The sequence below is a fragment of the Carcharodon carcharias genome, chromosome 18 (genome assembly GCF_017639515.1).
Source record: "Carcharodon carcharias isolate sCarCar2 chromosome 18, sCarCar2.pri, whole genome shotgun sequence".
NCBI lineage: Eukaryota > Metazoa > Chordata > Chondrichthyes > Lamniformes > Lamnidae > Carcharodon > Carcharodon carcharias.
The window spans coordinates 69,379,093-69,400,666 of NC_054484.1; the positions used below are offsets into that span (position 1 = coordinate 69,379,093).

The following is a 21,574-nucleotide window of genomic DNA, read 5'->3' on the forward strand; positions in this document are numbered from 1 at the left end:
ATGCTCTTGGCTGCAGAGAACACTATCTATACCCCTAATTATACTGTCTACTACTACAACTACATTCCTTTTTTACTCCCCCACTTGAATGGCTCTCTGCACCACTGTGTCATTGTCAGTTTGCTCTTCCTCCCTGCAGTCCCTGTGCTCGTCCATACAAGTTGCAAGAACCGCAAACCTGTTATACAATTGCAAGGGCTGAGGCTCCTGCATTATTACCTTCTGGATCCCCATATCTGCCTCACTCATTGTCACACCCATCTGTTCCTGACCACAGATCAAATCAGAGGTACCTAGCCTAAGAGGTGTGACTGTCTCTTGGAACAAAGCATCCAGGTAATTTTCCTCCTCCCTGATGTATTGTAATGTCTGAAGCTTGAACTCCAGCTCCTTTCATAGAGCCTTGTGGAACCTCGTGTTGCCAGCTCAGAGGTGATCTAAATCCTAACCTAGACACTTGAGTTTTTATGACCTCAGATTGAGTGTTGCAAGTTCTCTGAAAGGTGAAACAATGGTAATTTGGTGTGATTCACCGTTGCCGCACCCAGTAATTGTTATTGCTATTATCAACACTTCTAAAAACATGTTTTATACAATTACTGTACACAGAGGATGGCAAATATTTGGAATAGACTTCCAAGGAAAGTTTCCAAGGAAATTAAAGCTGATAATATTAATAATTTTAAGAGGATATCAAACAGAAATTTGACAAGGAAAATTAATAGAGGAATATAGGTAGTGAACTTTGTATTCTATTTTTGTACCTGGGCTCGGGTGACATATCATCAATATGGGACTTCTGATATTTTGCATTCTTATGTTACCATTTCTACTTACTTGATAATTACTGCAGCCACAAGCTTTATTTATAGAAGTCATGTAGGCAGCAGTTTGGACATATATGCTGCTTTATTCTGTCTGAAATGTAGAGTTACTCATCAGTGAAACAAGATACTTTAACATTCTTTGTACATGAAACACTGCCTGAAAAACTGGCAGGACGGGTTACACCAAGTAGAATTGCATCTGTTAAAGATAAGTTTTGGCTTAACACTAAACTAAGCTGGCCTGATAACATGGTGAAATGGAGTCTGACTCCCTGGAGGTGGTAGGCTCCAACGATTTTGATTTGACACCATGGCCTGAAATTTTGTCTGGGTGCGTAGGCATGTTTCAGTGCTTGAATGGCCACGTTTAGCTTTTTTTGGGGAGGAAATCTGACTTTCTGCCACATTCTCAGCCCTACAAAATTTGTTTATTGCCTTCACTGGTCATATTCAGCAATGTGAAAGAACCATGGGAAAGGAGGAAAGACTGATTGATAGCAGAACTTTAATAAGCCAAGACCTGATTAATAAGATTGTTGTTTTACATCTATTTTGTTTTCCAATGCCTTACACACTAAATTACTGTATTAACAGATTTAATTAAAGATAATACTGCTGAAGGAACCATTTGCCCTATTTATGTGACTGATTAAAAGTGCATGCAGGCCCAGAAGCAGGAATTATAAAAATCCCTTTTCAGTATCAGTGAGCTCACATTCAAATAGTTTAATTGAAACTTAGTTTAATTCTCATTTTCCTGCAAGCAAAGACTTGTTAATAATCAATTATTTTCAAAACTAACTTGAAAATAGAGTTAAATGTTTGTATGTTTTACTGCACTTGTCACACATGAGAGTAATTTCCTTATGGCTTACATCTCCGATTTTATGCAACTCCGCTGGCTGTACTTGTGGAGGGCATAGGTCATGAAATTCGGCACCTGATCTCATGGGTCTGATGTGTGGTGGGACAAGTTTTGTGGGTGTGATCTTTGTAAACCAAGAGGGGCACTGCTGCAGCACACAGAGCCCTACATTAAGTTTGAATCGTTATTAAAATAAGGTCATATGCTGTATTTCATAATACATCTCACTATGTAAAATGGCACATAGCAGCTCAACATACATTGGCTGCGTTAACTTAATCCTTAAATCAAGGTTTGTGTTCGGGTTGATTTTTGACAATGAGCATTAATCTACTTCTTCATTTAGTATCTTGCACAGAATCTTTGGCATGTGCATTTCTGGTTTCTTGCTAAAGTTTTCAGTTTGCTAAACAGCACATTCCTCTAATTTTTGTTATTGCTGCTCCAATACAAGTTGTTGTTAACAAAATTGAAATGTTCTAATCGTATTGCATGAGTTGGATGAGGACAAATTCATCTCTCGGGGAGGTGGTGGCATAGCGGTATTGGACTAGTGTTCCAGAAGACCCAGGGTAATTCTCTGGGGACCCGGATTCAAATCCCACTGACAGATGGTGAAATTTGAATTCAATAAAAATCTGGAATTAAAGGTCTGATGATCACCACGAAACCCCGGTTCATTAATGTCCTATAGGGACATGTTGACTCTTAAACGCTTCCTGCAATTAGGGATGGGCAATAAATCCTAGACAGCGACACCCACATCCCATAAATTAATAACAAAATCTTTACCTCAAACCATGGAAGTAAAAAAATCACTACCATTGCTGGATATCTGAAACAGAAGCACACAGAGGGCAATCAGAATTTATGGCCAGAAAAGTTTGTCTACTTTATGGTTGCCTGTTTATGTAAAAGTTTGTGCACTTGACATGTAGACTATCCGTTTCCTCCAGAGATATTGATTGACCTGGTGTATTCTAATTTTTTAATTAAACTGTATACTCACTCCTACGAAACCCAAGGATCTGTCACAATGCTCCTACCTAGATATAGGGGAAGATACCAATCATTGCCAAAGTAGTGACCAAACTGCCTTCCTCTGCAGTCTGACTGTCACACAGTTTCAAGGACTGTGGTGGTTCTTTGTGTAGCTGTGATGGTCACAGCAGCATCAAGCAACAGGATCCTGGGGCTATTTGCTAGATAAGCCTGCCTGCAGTGTGTATCTCTATAAGACATGACTGATGCCAAACTTGCCAGATGAAGCACCTTTATCACTTTTCAAATGGAATGGAGAATCCAGTGTTGCAGAGGGCACAAAACTTTTACTGGCTAACAACCTTTGAATAGTCCCAAGCATTACTGACAAAACCCATATGGCCATCAGTGCTTCAACTGTCAGTCTTGATGTATGCATAGATAGGAAAAGATATCGCTCCATTAAAGTCCATTATGCTATTCCAATGAAATCCACATTTTATAACCCAGCAGCTATAACATTTTTATGGTTCTCCTGTGACTCCACTTTTGCTAGAACTACTTTGTTTCGTATTTAGTTGATTGTTCTGATGTCTTGAGCAGATACTCTTCCCCTCTCCTTTCATGCATCCGTATCTGAATGAAGGCAAGGTCAGGAACTAAGTGATTTTGGCAGAACCCAAACTGAGTGTTGCTGAGTAGGTTATTAATGTGCCAGGGTCACTTGATGGCATTATTGATGAACCCTTCCATCATTTCACTGATGTTGTGGAGAAAGCTAAGAGGGCATTTGTTGTCCTAGTCTTAGGGGTTGTGTTTTTTTATGCTGAGGACATACCGTGGCAATCTGCCACATTATTGGGTAGATGCCTGAGTCATAGCTGATATATCTTAGCTATGGGAGTAGCCAGCTCTGGTATGCAAGTCTTCAGCAATACAGCAAGGGTGGTGTCGAGGCTTTTGTTGTCTCGAGGTGAATGCTCTTTTCAGCTGATCACATAGTCTGTTAAATCCATCAGTGATAGATTCTTTTAAGTGAGTACTCACGGTCTGATTGGCATCAGTCACAGCACGTGAAAATTGGCCTGTATTTTGGAATGCTCTATAGATGGCTGTGAAGATGCCACTTACTCCTTGGTACTGTTTGTTTGTATAAATCCCTTGTGTGACTGCAATGATGTTGGAGGAGCACTGTTGCATATCCTCTGCCAGCTGCTGCAAGCTGTTTATTGCAGACTCAAGGATGTGGAAAATGCCTTCTGCTCCTGCATTCATTTATGTCCAAAAGCAGATTTAGTAGGATGCCAGTCCTTTACCCATGCAACAGGTATATGTTGTTGACATTCAGCCTGTCTAAATCTTTCCAATTCCCCTCCTGCCCCTTCCACTTCTCACTTGTGAATTATAAGTCACCTATTACACATTCCTCAAACTTGCTAGCTATTTTCTCTGGAATGTTGATAATTATTCTCATCCCCGGACAGCTGGAATACTTGTTGCAGCCTGCTGTGAACTTCTAGACTTTGTGGTTCTACTTGCACTGGATTTTTCTTTATCTTGGAATGAGCCTCAAGAAAGGGTTTTTGCAATGCATCCCCAAGACAGTGTCTTCAAAGAGAGAAGCAAGATCATAAGACATTCTTTGTGTCATGCACCTGTTTTGCAAATATAACCCTAGATTAAGAAAGTAAGTCATTGAAGGAAGGATCATCATAACAGGTGGTGGCACCAATGCTCCAAACTCAACCCAGTTAATCTCTTAACCCAGTTAGTCAGAAATGGTAGGGCCATATCCTGTCCTGAGTGAACTGTTGCAGCATGGATGGTCCCTTGCCTATCTTTGTGCTTTGTCAGTAGTTGCAAAACACAATTAATAAAATATTGGTATTCTCATGAGCTCCTCTGGCCTCCCCCATTCACCACCATCCCCCCTCATTCACCTCCAAAGCAGCACATGTGTAGCCAGAATACCTTCCTTCCTCCTTAGGCAAGGCCATTGCAATGCTTCACTGCAGTTATGCCCTACTGCTTCAGTTGTAGAAAAGAATGAAGTAATGTTGCTGCTTTGTGTACTACTATCCTGAGGGTGTGTGAGATAAGTTTGTTGCCTGTCTGTAGGCGGATGTTTGTGTACAAAGGTGGATATCATGACATTATTCCTGATGCCACTGAATTTGCTTAGCATTTTCTCCCAGTTGTGACAAACCCAGAGGATTTCATTCTCTTGCACAACTAAATCAATAGAGCATGGACATCAGTAGATAGTCCCATACATTTTGGCTGTACTTCCTGTAGCAAGACCCCAGGATAGTCTTTGTTAAATGAGTGAGTTTTAGATGCCCACACTTCTCCGAGTGTATACTTTCATCCTTCAGTTTTAAACTGAGAAATGGTGAACTTCTGTTTGACGGAAAGGAGCAGCCCATTAAGAGTTACTGGGTCAAATAACTTGTGTTACTCTATCAACCAAAATTCGGCCTGCTTCCAGAGCATGTTCATAAAAACATAAGATAAGGAATAGCTGCCAGGGGTAGGTCATACAGCCCCACAAGCTTCCTGCACTATTCATTAAGATCATGGCTGATTTGATCTTGGCCTCAATTCCACTTTCGTCCCTGTTCTCCAAGATGCTTGACAATGTTAATTGTGTTATTAAGGTTAAGGCTATACAGATGGAGGGCATTGATTGATTAAGTATCTGGAGAAAATACAAAGAGAGACTTGTGCACCATCAGGGGCTGTCACCTCATGTATTAATTGATTTTATTGACCATTTGTTTTATTTTGAAAGATAATATAAAGAGAGACTTCTGGGACACTGGCCATTGGTTAGGGAGGAGGAAGATATTTGTAATGTTGCATTCTGTAAGTAAACCTAGGGAAGAATTTTATGGCCCTGTTGCAGCGGGAGCGGGGCTGTAAAATGCGGCAAACCTTTTAAAAGCTCATTAACTTCGATGGGACTGGAAAATCCTATCGGTGGGAGGGGCCGTAAAATTCTGACCCTGATGTTATGTATAAGATTGGCTTCTGGTTTCCTACTTCAACTGGCTTCGGAATGAATTAACAGACTCCCGTAGTTCAAGAATCTGTCTACCTTAGCCTTGAATATATTAAATGACATAGGCTCCAAAGTGCTCTGGGTTAGGCGAGAATTCCAAAGATTCATAACTCTCTGACAGAAGAACTTTCTCCTCATCTCTGTCTTTAATGGGCGAACACTCTGAAACTATGCTCCATAGTTCTGGATTCCCCAGTGAGAAGGAACATCCTCTCAGCATCTACCCTGTCAAGCCCCCTCAGGACCTTTATACAGTACAATAAGATCACTTCTCATTCTTCTAAATGCCAGAGTATAAGGCTCAACTTACTCAACCTTTCCTTATAAGACAACCCCTTCATCCCAAGAATTGTCCTAGTGAACCTTCTCTGAACTTTCCAGGGAAAGTATATCCCTTCTTAAATAAGGGGTCTGAAACTTTTCGCAGTAATGTAGGCGTGATCTCAGCAAAACCCGGCACTTTTGTAGCAAGACTTACCTAATTTTACACTCTATCCCCTTTGCGTAAAGGCCAACATTCCATTTACCTCCCTAATTATTGCTGTACTTACACTATTTTGTTTCGTGTACAAAGACACCCAGATCCTTCTGTACCACAGTATTCTGTAGTCAATCTCCATTTAAATAATATTCTGCTTTCCTATACTTCCTATCAAAGTGGACAATCTCACATTTTCCCACATTATACTCCTCCTGCCAAATTTTTTCCCACTCATTTACCTCTCTGTATCCCTTTGCAGACTCTCTGTTCTCTTCACAACTTGCTTTCTAACATATCTTTGTATAGTCAGCCAATTTAGCTTCAGTGCACTTGGTTCTTTCATCCAAGTTATTAATATAGATCGTAAATAATTGAGGCCCCAACACCAATCCTGTGGCACCCCTCTAATTTATAGTTTGACAACCTGAAAATGACCTATTTATCCCAACTCTGTTTTCTGTTCGTTCGCCAATTGTATGTCAATGCTAACTTTTAACCCCCAACTCCATGAGCTCTTAACTTGTACAGTAACCTTTTATGTTACACCTTATTGAATGCCTTTTGGAAATCCAAATACGCTACATATACCCATTCCTCTTTATCCATTCTACTTGTTATATCTTCAAAGAAATCTAATGAATTTGTCAAGCACAATTTCCATTTCATAAACTCACATTGACTGTGCTGGATCGTATTATGATTTTCTAAGTGTTCTGCTATTTCTACCTTACTAATGGATTCTAGCATTTTTCCCAATGATAGGTGTTAAGCTAACTAGCTATTGTTTCCTGCTTTTTGTCTCACTGTTTTTTTGAATAGAGGCATTACGTTTGTGATTAAAACAAAAAATGCTGGAAAAACTCAGCTGATCTGGCAGCATCTGAGGAGAGAGAAAGAGTTAACTTTTCGAGTCCGTATGTCCTTCATCATTACATTTGTGGTTTCCTGATCCGCCAAGATCTTTCCAGAATCTAGGGAATTTAAGTTACAATCAATGCACCCACTATTTCTGCAGCTGCTCCTTAAGGTTCCAGGTTCAAGTCCCACTCCAGGGCTTGAGCCCAAAAATCACATTTGACATTCCATTTGGCGGTGCCATCTTTTGGATGAGATGTTAAACAGAGGCCCCATCTGCCTGGTTGGATGGATGTAAAAGCTCTGATGGCACTATTTTGAAGAAGAGCAGGGACGTTATCTCTGGTGCACTGGCCAATATTTATCCCTCAATCAACATCATTAAAAAAATTATCTGTTCGTTACCACATTTTTTGTGGGAGTTTAGCTGCTGTGTTTCCTACATGACAGCAGTGACTATGTGCTGAATTTTACGTGCCCTCGGCGGGCATGTTTCCTATGGACGATGAGGGTTGCACGTAAAATAGGGCAGGCGCCCAACCCACCGCCTTCCTGTCCACCCCCAAGCTCACCCCCCCATAATATTGGGGGGGGGGGGCGCGTTGAGGGGAGGGGATAGGGGCACGGATTGGCACTAAATTCAGCAGCCCATCCGCCATATTTAAATGACTAAACAAGGTCAATTAGGTTTGTTATCAAGCAGTCGACCCTGATAATACACTGCCCACACCATAAACCGTTTGGTGTGGGCAACTGGGTGGGAGTGGGAAGCCTGATTTAACTTAAATGTGTAAAGGACGGGAAGGAACAGGGGTGGGGGAGTGGTGGTTGCTCTTCAGAGGCTGCCCTCTTCCGATCGTGGGACAGCCCCATTAGGTTGAACCCCCCTCTCTTCCTACCCACTCCCTCCCTTAAACCCACCCCTCCCCGTAACCTACCCAGTCCCTCCCAGCCCAAGTCTTCGGACTGCTTTGGGGTTCCATGGGCTTTAATCTTCTTTTCCTTCTGCAGTTCTGGCAATGGCCACTGATGCTTCCCTGCATTGCCAGGACTGATGGAGCTTCTGGCCAATTGGATTGGCCAGCAGCTCCAGAGTGCAGGACTTCTGCCCCAGTGAGGAGCAAAAGTGCCTCTTGGCCCTCATTAGTCCGCCTGCAACTTATGGTTGCAAGTTGGTGTGGAACATGTTGGCTCCACGCCAACGTTGTTTCTGGGGGCGGGTCGCACCCCTCTCCGCCAATATTACTCCGTCCTATCTTTCAGAAGTACTTCATTGACAGTAAAATGCTGAGCGATATCCTGTGTTCATGAAAAACACTAAATAAATGCAAGTCTTTCATTCTTTTAAAACCAAAAGATGCAGGCCATTAGAGATAATTATTTGAATTCCTAACTCCCTTTTGCCACTCTACTGTTATTGGGTTGCTTTTAGTGTGTCCTATTCTGAAGGTAGATACAAAATATCTGTTCACGTCACTGCCATTTCCTTGCTTCCTATTATTAATTCCCCAGTCTCAATCTCTAAAGGTTTACTTGAGCTACTCTCTTCTCTTTTATATCCTTGTAGAAGCTTTTACTGTCTTTTTTTTAATGTATTGCTAGTATGCTCTCATAATCTATTTTCTCCCTGTTTAATTTTCTCAGTGATCCTTTTCTGGTTTCTAAAATGTTCCTATCTTACAGCATATCATTCATTCTCACAACATTGTACGCCTCTTCTTTCAATGTGATACCATCCTTAGCTGTTTTTGTTAGCCACAGATGGTTCATCCTTCTCGTAGGGTCTATATTTCTCAATGGAATGTATCTTTGTGAGAATTATGAAATATCTCCTCAAATGTTTGCCAATGCTTATCCACCATATAGAGATGAGCCTCCCAAAATTGGTGTAGAAATGCCATAGGCAAAAACAGAACTCTGATGTAACCATTTCCGCAGAACTGAAATGCTTTTGGTCAACTGGCAGTGGAAATAAAGTTAGATTGTAAAGACATTCATTGTTACTCATTAGATGTGTAGAAGCATAACTTTGCCCCCCACCCCTCCGCCACTGCTGCTGCTAGCAGCAGTTAAAGTTATTCTATGGAACAACAAAACAGATTGCCCAGGAGGAAGAAAACAACCCTCTTTTGTGTTTCTTTTGAGGTTCTGCTATTGTTGTCATCCTCCTCAAGCAGGGGGAGCGGGATGGCTTACACTGTGAATTTCTTCTTGGTGACCAACACTACCTCTTTAATCAGTCTATTGAAATAGAATTCTTTTGGACTAACATTTGCAGCTTTTTCTTCCTCCTGTATTGAATTGCTTTTGTGCTCTGGCAAAATTTAACAAATGCAAGTGAGTTTTTGTCACTTGATGATAAGGCATCCTCCCTTGTTTTAACAATATCTGATGTCATTTGTAATTATATTTTGCTATCTGTGAGCCCTGGCTCTTTTCTGGAGTGTATACCTTGTGTGTTTGATAAATCATTATACAGCTGTTTTCTGCTGGTACCTTTGAATTATGACCCTGAAAGTTGGGGGTGGAATATTCTGATTGCGAAAAATGTCCGTTAAATGTTTAGTATATATTATGCACACTACAAAGTTGTGCTCATTTTGTGGAGACCTAACGTGATTTTATCTTTCAATAGAGTGAAATATCCCTGTAACTAATGTCCCGTCTTATGATTGCCATCAATAAAGCATTAGGCTTATCATGCTTAAACATTTAAAATAGAGTTTTTTTCTTGGCTTTTTGTGTAATTTTCATCCAAGTTCAGCTTTTTAAAAAATGTTTCCCCACTACACTGATTAAAACTGAGTGGCATGGTGAATACTAGGAAAATCGTGCATTCCTGAACTGTGGCCATAAGTCTATTTCCTGTGAAATTTCACACTAGAACCTTATCATAATATACAGTGCTGCATCTGTCCTCCACATGCTATTTGAAATGGTGTTCTTGCCTAAAAGACAAACCTCCATTCCTTTGTGTTCTTCAGCAGGAAAACTCCTACAGTTATTAGGCTTTGTCTTTCGAATTATGGAGAATATTACTGGTTCAATAATTTATCTCTAACTTTCATCTTAATATTTCTGATCAAAAAAAACTCTCAAATTGGGAAAATAAATGACAACTTAATTTAAAAATTATTCTCTAAACAAATTAATTTTGAAAAGACTAATTATTTAAAATAAATATCTTGCATCATTAAAGACTAGTTTAAAATTATTTCCCAGAGTCTTTTTCTGTTTTTACAATTCATCTGTAGATTGGAAGTGATTAATTTTAATATTGTATTAATAACTATAGTTCCAAAATTGAGAGACTCTGCATATGGACAGAAAATTGGGAACACTGCTAATCAAGTGCGCTGATGTCTCTACCATCACCCCATCAAGCAAAGCTGTGCACCAGGATCAAGTTTCACCATTTTGGAGCTTAAATATTTCCAATTTAAAATGTACAACAGTTTGTTTTATCTTTTATTCTTTGTCAGAATTAAGTTTTTTTTCCCCCTTGCATTATATCTTGCAGTGCGTATTATGTTGCTGCCTGGGGTGTGCCTTTCATTCTATCCTGTCTTCCGCTCTTTGGAGATTATTACGGCCCTGCGGGGGCATGGTGGTAAGAACATGGCTGTACCAATAGATAATGTAAATTTTGTGTAGAGGAGGTCAACTGTCTTTTGCTATTTGTTGCAGAAGGAAGATTCATTCAACAGAATAGGTTCAGAGATTGAGCTATAATTTGAATTGTAAATTTATAAGCTCATTATTTGTGGAGTCTTGAGAGGAAAGGTATGAGTTAGAGAATTTGTATCTAAATAATTCTGTTACAAAAAGATGATAAGGAGATCTTTTGTTAGTTCAGAGGAGACAGATGGTTGTAAAATAACTTTCTTTGGGCAGGGCGGGAGCTGAGATGCTTTTCTCACTTTTCTAGTTATTATTTACATTAGTATTGAGTCACACATGCCAATAAAGTTCCATGTGCTGAGCAGCTTAAATTAGTTTGCGGGGTGACAACAGAAGTATAGCCACAATAAGGTATCTCCAGGATGTGGTGTAAAATAATCAAGGATGTCTGCAGTTGCAGTGCACATATGTATGAAGCACATGTTAACAGTTAATTTTTTGTGGGAAGCAACACAAGATGAAACACTTTCTTCACCTTGCCTTTAAAAAGGAGCAGGATTTTTCAGATAGCAGGTTTCCAGCAGCCCAATCTCCGAGAGCTGCTGGCCAATCTGATTGCTGCGCCAGCAGTAGCAGTGACCAAAGCCTGGGACAATAAGCACTCCCTAGATTCCAAGTCCCAGAGTCCAGAGCAAGGTTAGTGTGGGGCTGTCACGGCAGGGAGGGGAGGTGAGGCCCCGGGTGGGGTGGAGAGAGGGGGATTGTGGTCTTGATGGAAAAGCCATGGGGGAAGGGAAGAGGGGAGCAGCCCTTGGGTGGGGTCTCCCGGTATGGAAAGGGGACCCTTGAGGTTGATGCCCCTCTTCCATTCCAAGGCCTGACTAGGGTGACCTGCCAGACTTCCTCTCTGCTTCATCCTCCCTTCAGCAGCTGTGGGGGGAAGTGGCCTTTAAGTGCCCAATAATTGGCCACTTAAAGGCCTCAATTGGGGTGAAGGTTGTGGGAAGCACCCTCTGCCTGCAAACTTGACAGTGGGGGACTGGAAAATTCTGCCCAAGGAATCAGCTGGATAGAACACACGATCTTCATCAAAGCATTGCACATCTTACTGGAAAACTTCCTCATTTGTCAGGTATGAGGAACCTAATTGATTGCATTTATGAAATCGCTGGTCGGTCTCAGTGCAGCTGACACCTGCGCTTTCACTGGAGAAGGGCCATGAGTTGCGAACTTAACCACTCTCTCTTGGCAAACCCCTGCAGCAGGACTTCCAATTCTTCTCTGCTATGCCGTAGTGAACAATTAGTCCTCTTTTCTGGCACTGCCACGGCTTCTCCTTTTTATTGTTAGCAGAAACCATGTAAGAGCTGATCCGTCTCCAGATTTTGTGCTTTCTATTCAATTGTGCCACAGCCCAAGCTCTTTGGCCATTAGTTATTCAAATTAGATGGAGGTACACCCATCACAAAGTCCAGTGCAGCTCTCACCATCAGTGTAGGTATGCCCTTGGTCATCCTTTCCAGGGTCTCAAAATTGGGATGAAAACATCAATTCTGGTGAATTTAGGACTGATGCCTGGAAGAATTATCAGCACTTGTTGTAGACTTCTGGGCAACGAAGGGGCAAAAACATGAATCATTCTAAAACCAGTCAGATACTGTTAACAGGGATCTGTAGGTTTTTCTTTTTAAATGGATGAACTAAACTAAACTCAACTTCCTCACCTGGATATATCTTGTGGTTATGGGCAGAGTTGTGGAACACATAACATTGTTGCTACATAATAATTGTTTCAGAAATTGAGTGGCTCAAAATTGATGAGACATTTAGAATAAGGTGTTCCTTCCCAATGTTATTTGTCTGACTCCATTAGGCAGGTGGCAGGTGTTGAGCAGTCAAGTGAAGGGATGGGTACACCCCAAGCAAATCATATATTATCACCTTTTCTCCAGAATGCTGCAATTGAATGTGGTAACATTGTTTCAATTATTTTTGAAAAATAAAAATGGAGTTCTTTATGATTCTTCTACCTTGTAAGTTTCATTTTAAGGCCCACTCATCCCATGAAAATTCCTCGTTGCAATGGGAAGGTGATTTGTTGTGAGGAATTTTCCGGTGCTTACTAGGAAATATGCATTGGCTAAGTGAGGTCACTCTAACTTCCAATTCTGTCTCCACTCTTCCTTTATGATTGTATAGAATCAACTGCACAGCAAGAGGGAGGTTTTAAAGGGAGATTTAAGATGGCAACTGTGTTTGATACATCAAAGCTCCCCCAGGTACTTGTGTTTTTGATTTCTGCATTGTGCCCTGGAAGATGGGCAAGATTACCCAAACGTAGCCCTCCCCTTAATAAGAATTTTATTTTTTTGTAACAAGTGAGAAATCATAATTATGGAAAAAAATGAATAACTTTGCTTGAAAATATTTTAATGCTTTTAGAAGCCAGGGATAACCATAGTTGTGATCTAATCACATATGCTAGATCCTTACCTCTCAAATTGTAGCCTATCTAAAAATAGATGAAATTCAAGTTGGCAGGGCCAGGCTTTTTGTAAAATTTGCTGATTTACCAACTCATGCACCATTTCTGTTTTTTTCAGCAGTATTTAATGTCAGAACATCCTGATTAAATGAGACAGTTGAAAGATATGGTCTGATCTATTACACATAGCAGAACAACAACATAAAATTTCATATACCTGCCCATATTTCAACATGTACTGAAAGACCTTTTTAAACTTTCAAAGTAGCAGATTTTTCATTCATGCAGCTTGGGTAAACATAATTTATTTGAATTTCGAATTTACTATGGTGAAATAGAATTGGAGAATTAAAGTTCATTTGATCTATAGCAATCTGAAAGTAAACATCATTCCTTGTGGTGACCAATTACAGTGCTATTCCCTGGCACGTTATCTCTCATTTAACATGGTTTAGACCAAGTTCATTCAAAGAAAATGATCCAGTCATTTGAACCAACAGCCCAACAGTGGATAGCTTGCTTGTTGTTGATGTCATGGGTATATGAATCTTAATTCTTTAAGTGATAAATCTATTTACCTACTTGCTCTGTTTGGTGAATTTCAAAGAGATTAATGGACCAGATCATCCAGGTACCATCTTGTAAGCTGCCTTATATCAGAATATGACAAATTGATGCGCAGCTAGTTCAGTAATCCACCCTCAAATTTGACTGAAACAGGTTTCATAAAAAGGTTACAGCACACAAGGAGGCCATTCGGCCCATCATGCCTGTGCTGGCCCTCTAATGGAGCACATCACCTAATGCCACTTCCCTGTCTTTTCCCCTTAGCCCTGCAAATTTCTCCTTTTCAAATAATACTCCAATTCCCTTTTGAAAGCCTCAATTGACCCTGCCTCCACCATACTTTCAGGCAGTGCATTTCAGATCCTAACCAGTGGCTGCATGAGAAGGCTTTCTTCATGTCGCCATTGCTTCTTTTGCCAAACATCTTAAATCTGTGCCCTCTGGGTCTCGAAACTGGTAAGGAATGTGATATTTGTGAAAGCCAATATGTTCAATTAGCATTGATCATTTCTGTTCCTATCTTTCAGTACAGTTACTGACTACTTGGACAAATTTAAGGCATTTATTAGGGGAATTCTCCTACAATGTTAAGTACAAAAAGTGGTCCAAGGTCGCACAAGTTAAACTGACATTTAAGAAAATCAGTACCTTGCACATCTGCAAAGGCCGCAAAGAAAAGTATTGATGACACTCCCGCTGATGTACTCCTCAGTTGTTAATGCTGTTTGACATGGAAATGTCCAATTGCAGGGAAGAAAAGAGGCAAAATAGAGCACTTAACAAAAAAAAGACAAAGCTTATGTGGTATGTTACCTTGACAATGATGTGTCACTTGTGCATCTACTCAACCTTTCCATGGTTTTTGATATGATCAGCCATGCTATCCTCTTCCATTGCCCCTGTTCCTCTATTGTCCAGCTCCTTGCAACTGCTCTTATCTGATTCCCTCCTACCTGTTCAAAGGCAGCCAGAACATGTCAAGCCATGGCTTTTCTTCCTTCCCCCATTTAACCTCCAAAGAATCTATCCCTGGCTTGTTCCTTTTTATTCATCTCCACGGTGCCTCTTAATGACATTATGCACAGACATGGTGATCAGCTTCCATATGTAAGCTGATGACACCCAACTGTTCTCTCCAGCAAAACCTGCAATTTTAGCTTCAACATAAATTCAGCTCACTTGACACCGTCTCCACCCTTGCCTCCAGCATTATGGGCTGAACCAGATTGCACAAAATTTACTGAGCTTCAAACTCCACACTGCGTTACCAACATCTCTTACTCCTACCTCTGCAACATTGCCCAGCTCTGCCTCTACCTTAGTCCTGCCACTGCTAAAATCTTTGTGCACACCTTTGTTACCTTTTGACTTGATTCCTTCAATGGCCTCCCATCTTCCACCATTTGTAAATCCAGTTTATCACAAGAACAGGGCTCACACAGGGTTAAAATGCCTTTTAAATCCAGCTGGGGGGAGAAAAACAGCTTTTTAAAATACAGCATCAACACTGGAGATGAGCATGGCTTTGATATATTGATCTGAGCTAAACTTGAGCTCCCTTGTCTTTTGCCTAACATCTCCCTGAAACAATATACTGGTTATGTCAGGTGCTATCAAATTGCAGTCTGACACATGCACTGTGTACTGTACTGCAGGACAGAAACCCATTTGGGATTTGAATTGGCTGTTGGCACGGGCTTGATTTAAATCAATTTGCTTTGCAACTGGTTTAAAATCACCATCTGGAGCTCGTCAATTTATACTGAGCTGGAATAATTGCAGCAAATTAATTGGCATAATTTACATGCTACATCATGATGCAAAACAGCAAAAATATTACAAACCCCTAGTCGCATTTGAATGTTTAAGACAGCATAAATGGGTCTTTTTTTTTCATTTTGTTTCTTCATTCAGGACACTACAAAACAGCACATGTTAAACACGGACCTAATTTGTAAACTTTGACTTTCTTTATTCGAAGGTAAGATACACCAACTTCACACAGAGAAAATATACCTTGATTTTCCTGATCATTGGATCATTGACGGTATGGAAATGCAGACTCTCAGGCGTGATTTCAGTGTGATTTTAACCTAACTCACTAGGCAAGAAATGTCTGGGATTGGGTGGAGTGCTGGAATTACACACTGCCCAATGTTAATCAGGAGGGGTGTAAAATCAGTTTGTACACAATCCTGTCAATCTCCAGGTGAGTTATTGACCCTGTAGTGCTATAATATACACTGATTCTTTGCCACTGACTGCAAAATATGGCCCTTGAATGCTTTATCCCTCCTTGAATGTCATTCCTTCATCATTCAACTTGTTGGGATTGCCCTTCCAAAGTTCCATTCCTCACTACCTGAACATAGCCATTGCATCTTCAACTCTAACCACCTTGCCCTGGAAGCCCTAAGGAATGATCCTTGATTCTCTCCCCCTCTTCACCCACATGCTGCACTAACTTCATGCATGGGTCAGCCTCTGATGGCATTTAACTGGACCTTTACACCGCCATGTCCCTTGATTCCTTTGCTGCCTCTGTGGCTTTCATCTATTTGGATGCAATTTTAACCATGCTGGATGGGAACAGCACGAGTAGCAGGGGCTAAAGTTGCACCTGGGTGCTTACCATACTGTTCTCACCCGCTGCCATCTTAACATTTTTTTCGGATTTGGGACGGGCACCTCCCAGGCAGGCTGAGATTTCATTATCATTGAAAAATCATGCTCCGATGATACCATTGGGATCCCAAAAGGATTTTAACTGAAAATCGCAGCAGCCTTGCGCAGTCCCAAACCCGACACTACTAAAGAAGTATAAAAAGGAGCACAAAGCTGCAGCTCACAGGGTCAGTGGATCTTCTTGTAGTCTTGTTTGCCAGGAGCATTTCCAGCTTCCAGAGTGCTAATTTACTCTGTTTTGCCTTACAATCCAGAGTAAGCTTCTTGTACTTATTATGGGTGCTGTTTGATGGGCACCCCAGCCACCGCCTTAAAGATTTACTCCCTCCATGTGCAATATCAGTGTATATTATCTTCAAGATGCATTATAGCAACTCACCATGGCACTGTCAACAGAACCTTGCAAACCTGCAATCTCTACAAGCATAGAAGGACAAAGAGGTGGCATAGTGGTAATGTCACTAGAACTAGTAATCCAGAGGCCCAGGCTAATGCTCTGGAGACATAGGCCAGAATTTTCCCGTCAGCGATTTGGGGACGGGGCCCACTCGCCGACGGGAAAATGACGTGGAATGAAGTCGGGAGGAACCCCCGATGTCATCCCGGCCCATTTAAATTTTTAAGAAGGCAGGCAGACGGCGAAATCAGCTGTCTGCCCGTCAACGGCCAATTAAGGCCATTGACAGGCTAATTAAGATCATTAAAGGTCTGTGCGTTAAGGCTGGCAGGCAGGCCAGGAGCCCCAGTGGGCTTCTGATAATACATGAAACCCCATCCAATGGCTGGATGATGTTTCATGTCCATTTTTAGTAAGTGTGATAAAGTTTATGTCGTTTTTAGTAACATGTCCCATCTCGTGTGACATTGTCACATGAGGGAACATGTTAATAATATTTTTATTTTTCTATTTTTTAACTTTTGTGCACTGTCACTAATCTCCCTGAGACAGCACTTAGTCTCAGGGAGCAGTGCGCTCTTTCATGCGCATGCACAAAAGAGCGCACTTTGACAGTTGGGGATTCTGCCCCCCACTGCCCCACACAGGAAGTGCATAGCACTTCCCATCGGGCAGGCCGCTGGGTGGGCCTTAATTGGCCCGCCTACTCAAAATGGCGGCAAGCCCTGTTTTGCTGGCAGGGGTCAGCTGTCCGCCCACCGCCAAGCCGATGGGGCCCGCCCGCCCACCAGGGGCAAAATTTTGCCCATAGGTTCACCATGTTAGCTGGTGGAATTTAACTTCAACTAATAAATCTGTAATATAAAGCTAGTCTCAGGAATGGTGACCATGATAACTATCATCAATTGTTATAAAAACCCACCTGGTTCACGAATATCTTTTAGGTCCTTAGTGTCCTTTAATGTCCATGGAGGAAAATCTGCCCTTACCTTTTATGGCCTACATATGACTCCAGATCCACAGCAGTGTGGTTGACTCTTAACTGCCCTCTTAAAATGGCCTAGCGAGCCAGTTGACTCAAGGGCAATTAGGGATGGGCAACAAATGCTGGCCTTTTCAGTGAAAGAATTTAAAAATCGGTAGCAGACGCATGAGGACACCACCACCAGTAAGTACCTCTTCAAGTCACATATTGTCCTGATTTGGAACTATGGGTGGAATTTTCCATTTATGAGACTAAGTGAGGTGGTGGATGGTTTTGGCGGGCCGGAATGGCAGGAACTCACACCCGATTCCACGCTTGGAAGCTCATTAATTATGCACAGGCAAGTAGCGGGCCGAATCATCCAGTGGGTCAAAAGAGGATTCATCTGCCCTGCTATCAGCTGGCCGGGTCGAAGGTCCGGGTGCCACATTTGAATGCCAGTCCAGCGCATACATCTCACTCTCTCCAGCCCAGCTGTCTTCGAGAAACATGCAGAGGTGTCTTCCATCCAAAATAAGAAGGCTGAAAGCCTCAAGAAGAAGGCAGCACCCTGTTTCACCCACCAGGCTCCCCAGGGTTTGATTAGAGGAGTGCGGACGCACGGGCATGGCCTGTATCCCAGGGATGACTCTGGGATGCACATCAGCCTCACCTCTCCGGCTTGGGAGGCCGTTGCACAGCAGGTCAGCAAGGCTGGCAACTGTGCCCAAAAAGCAATCCAGTGCAGGAAGAGGATGAATGATCACATCCACACCATCAGCGTAAGTCATCCTTCAACTCCCTCCAATATCAAACTCCCATCATGGCATCATGCTCTGAAATGTCTACTCACGTCAGGGATCTCATGCAACTATTAGCAGGGAACATAGAAACTTTCACATCACCATCCCATCTATCATGTTGCTCACACTCCATCCTCTGGCCCTTCTGGGGAGGGCTCATCACACACAGGGACATACATCTCACCCAGCCTCTGCTCCATCCCTTCTCATCACATGCTTTTCTTTCTTCTTCATACAGGCCAAGCTGACATATAACAGGCATGAGAGATCGCAGACTCAGGGAGTGATGGCCAACATCATTGCCCTCAGTGAGTTTGAGGAGGCTGCAGTCGAGTTGGGAGGACAGGGATCGCTCCTGTGGGGAAAGGGAAATCGGCCTCTTCCAGCAGCCTAGTACGGATCACAGCTCCATCACTACATCAAATCCTGACAATCACAGTGACTCACATGTAGCCCTATATACGTCATGCTCATCAACTGAAACTCTATTTTTTATTTTCTAGACATCAGCAAATAGAGGCCCTCAAGGCAGCCAAGCACTGGTCTGAGCCCCCAGACCACGCCCGGAGGAAGCTGTGACAGACCATCACGGCGCTCACACGCACCCTCCACCAGCTCAGAGACATACGTTGGTGGGACACAGCTGTACATTAGGCTCAGGCTCACTTTCTGGGGAACTCCTCACTCACACGTCCCCACAGCAATTGGAGGCTGGGACAGCCCATGCGTCTGGCACTCGGACGGCTGCTGGAGACCAGCCACCCGCTCAGTACAAGTCAGATGATCAGCCTCTGAAAATGGCTGCCAGCTCAATGCTGGAGATGCAACAACAGGCGGCAGAACATCAGGCAGAGATTTGACAGTCACTCAGCAGACCAGAGTGGACGATGGAGGAGTCCGTCTATGTTCTGTCTGATGTCTTGGCTCTGACATGCGAGCGCCTCAAGGTCACCATGGGAAGGCTAGTGACCACCATGGAAACCTTGGTCCAACAGGTCTTGCCAGATTTGCAGTTGGCCCTGCACTCCATGGGCACACACCCTGGTGGGCACCATCAGGATGTAGGTGACATGGCGACGAGGTACCTTGACCTCCTTCTGGGTGCACCATCTCCTGCAGGAGTCAGGACTCGGCCCTCGGGCACCCACAGGGAGGATGAACGTCATCCGGACACCCTGGGGGCCTCCTCTCAGGACACTCCAAGGATGTTGCTGCTGCTCACAGTCCCCTCTGCCTGTGACCCTATCCACTGCAGCTGCTCAGGCTGCTGTGGGTGCTTCTGCCCCTGAGCAGGGAACCCTTATCAGCTGGGGCTCTCCAGGCCTCAGGCCACTGGAGGACATCTGCCAAGGTCATCACAGACATCAGGATGTAGCAGTCAGCAGGCTGCCTCCACCTCTGCTACAGATGTTAGGACTGCACCCAGGCATAGTGGTAGGGTTTGGAAAGTTAAGAAATTTTGATGTCACTTTTGGGTCATAGGTGTGCAATACCTGTTAAGAAATTGCACTCTTGTGAATACATTTGATGGTAATGTGGATGTTCTGGCCAACTGAAGGCATTTTAAATTTGTACATTGGAATCCTCATATGTTGAGGTTTAGCCATCCTCTCGCTCAATTTTACGAATCGGTCGCAGCAGCAATGGGGCCATAAAATGCGATGAACCGTTCAAAAGCCCATTGACTTCGGTGGGACTGCAAAATTCAGTCCAGTGATAGTGTCCCACTGTGAGATTAACATTTCTGTGATGTCAACCTCAGTTGAATTAGTATCTGCATTCCTTGTGTGATGTCAGGGAGATGTGTTTAAATCTTTATTTGAAGTGAGTGATGTAAGCGTTCCTAACCGTTCTTCCTCAAGGAACCCAATTGAGTGAGGGCAGCTCATCTGCATTGATATTTTAGCAACATTTGTGTCCCCTCAGTGGTAGTGGCAGAAGAAAAGACATGCATAGGATGAGGAGATACCTAGGCATGTCTACATCTCAGTCACAGCACTGTCTGCATCATTAGATGCCAGTGAAGGCACCAAGTCTTCTCTTGCATTGCCCTTGTTCCTCAGTGATTCTCAGGGCCCCACAGACCAAAGTTAAAGATCATGGCCTAGTGATTCATGAGGCCAGAACATGCAAATGTGATTGATTGAATTTTTTGAGGAGGTGACCAGGTATGTAGATGAGGGTAGTGCAGTTGATGTAGTTTACATGGATTTCAGCAAAGCCTTTGACAAGGTCCCCCATGGGAGACTTATAAAGAAGGCAAATGCACATGGGATACAGGGTAATTTGATAAGGTGGATTCAAAATCGGCTTAGTTGTAGGAGACAGAGGGTGATGACAGACGGCTGCTTTAGTGACTGGAAACCAGTGTCCAGTGGCGTACAACAAGGATCTGTGCTGGGTCCCCTATTATTTGTCATTTATATAAATGACATAGATGACTATATGGGGGGTAGGATTAATAAGTTTGCAGACGACACAAAGGCTGGCCGGGTGGTTAACAGTGAGGTTACAGGAAGATATAGATGGGATGGTCAAATGGGCAGATAAGTGGCAGATGGAATTTAACACTGGAAAGTGTGAAGTGGTACACTTTGGAAGGAGTAATTTGACAAGGAAGTGTTCAATGAACAGCATGACAATAGGAAGTTCTGAGGAATAAAGGGACCTTGGCATCTGTGTCCAGAGATCTCTGAAGGCGGAGGGGCATGTTAGTGGGGTGGTGAAAAAGGCATTTGGGGCACTTGCCTTTATCAATCGAGATTACAAGAGTAGGGAGATCATGTTGGAGTTGTATAGAGCCTTGGTGAGGCCACAGCTGGAGTAGTGTGTGCAGTTTGGTCACCACATTATAGGAAGGATGTGATTGCACTGAAGTGGGGTGCAGAGGAGATTCACCAGGATGTTGCCTGGGATGAAACATTTAAGTTATGAAGAGGGGTTGGATAGCCATGGGTTGTTTTCGTTGGAGCAGAGAAGACT

The 21,574-nt window shown here is 42.7% G+C and overlaps 1 protein-coding gene across 4 annotated transcripts in view; it reads left to right on the forward strand.

Annotated features, from left to right (window-relative positions):
• Positions 1-21,574, forward strand: part of si:dkey-100n23.5 (cyclic AMP receptor-like protein A) — a 247,467-nt gene that overhangs the window by 134,236 nt on the left and 91,657 nt on the right. For 3 of the 4 annotated variants that reach the window (XM_041210606.1, XM_041210608.1, XM_041210605.1), the window contains exon 7: positions 10,591-10,680. The exons of the other annotated variant lie outside the window; for it this stretch is intronic. In XM_041210606.1, coding sequence (XP_041066540.1) covers positions 10,591-10,680 — 90 coding nt within the window. The remainder of the gene's footprint in view (positions 1-10,590; positions 10,681-21,574) is intronic. 4 annotated transcript variants of the gene reach the window in all.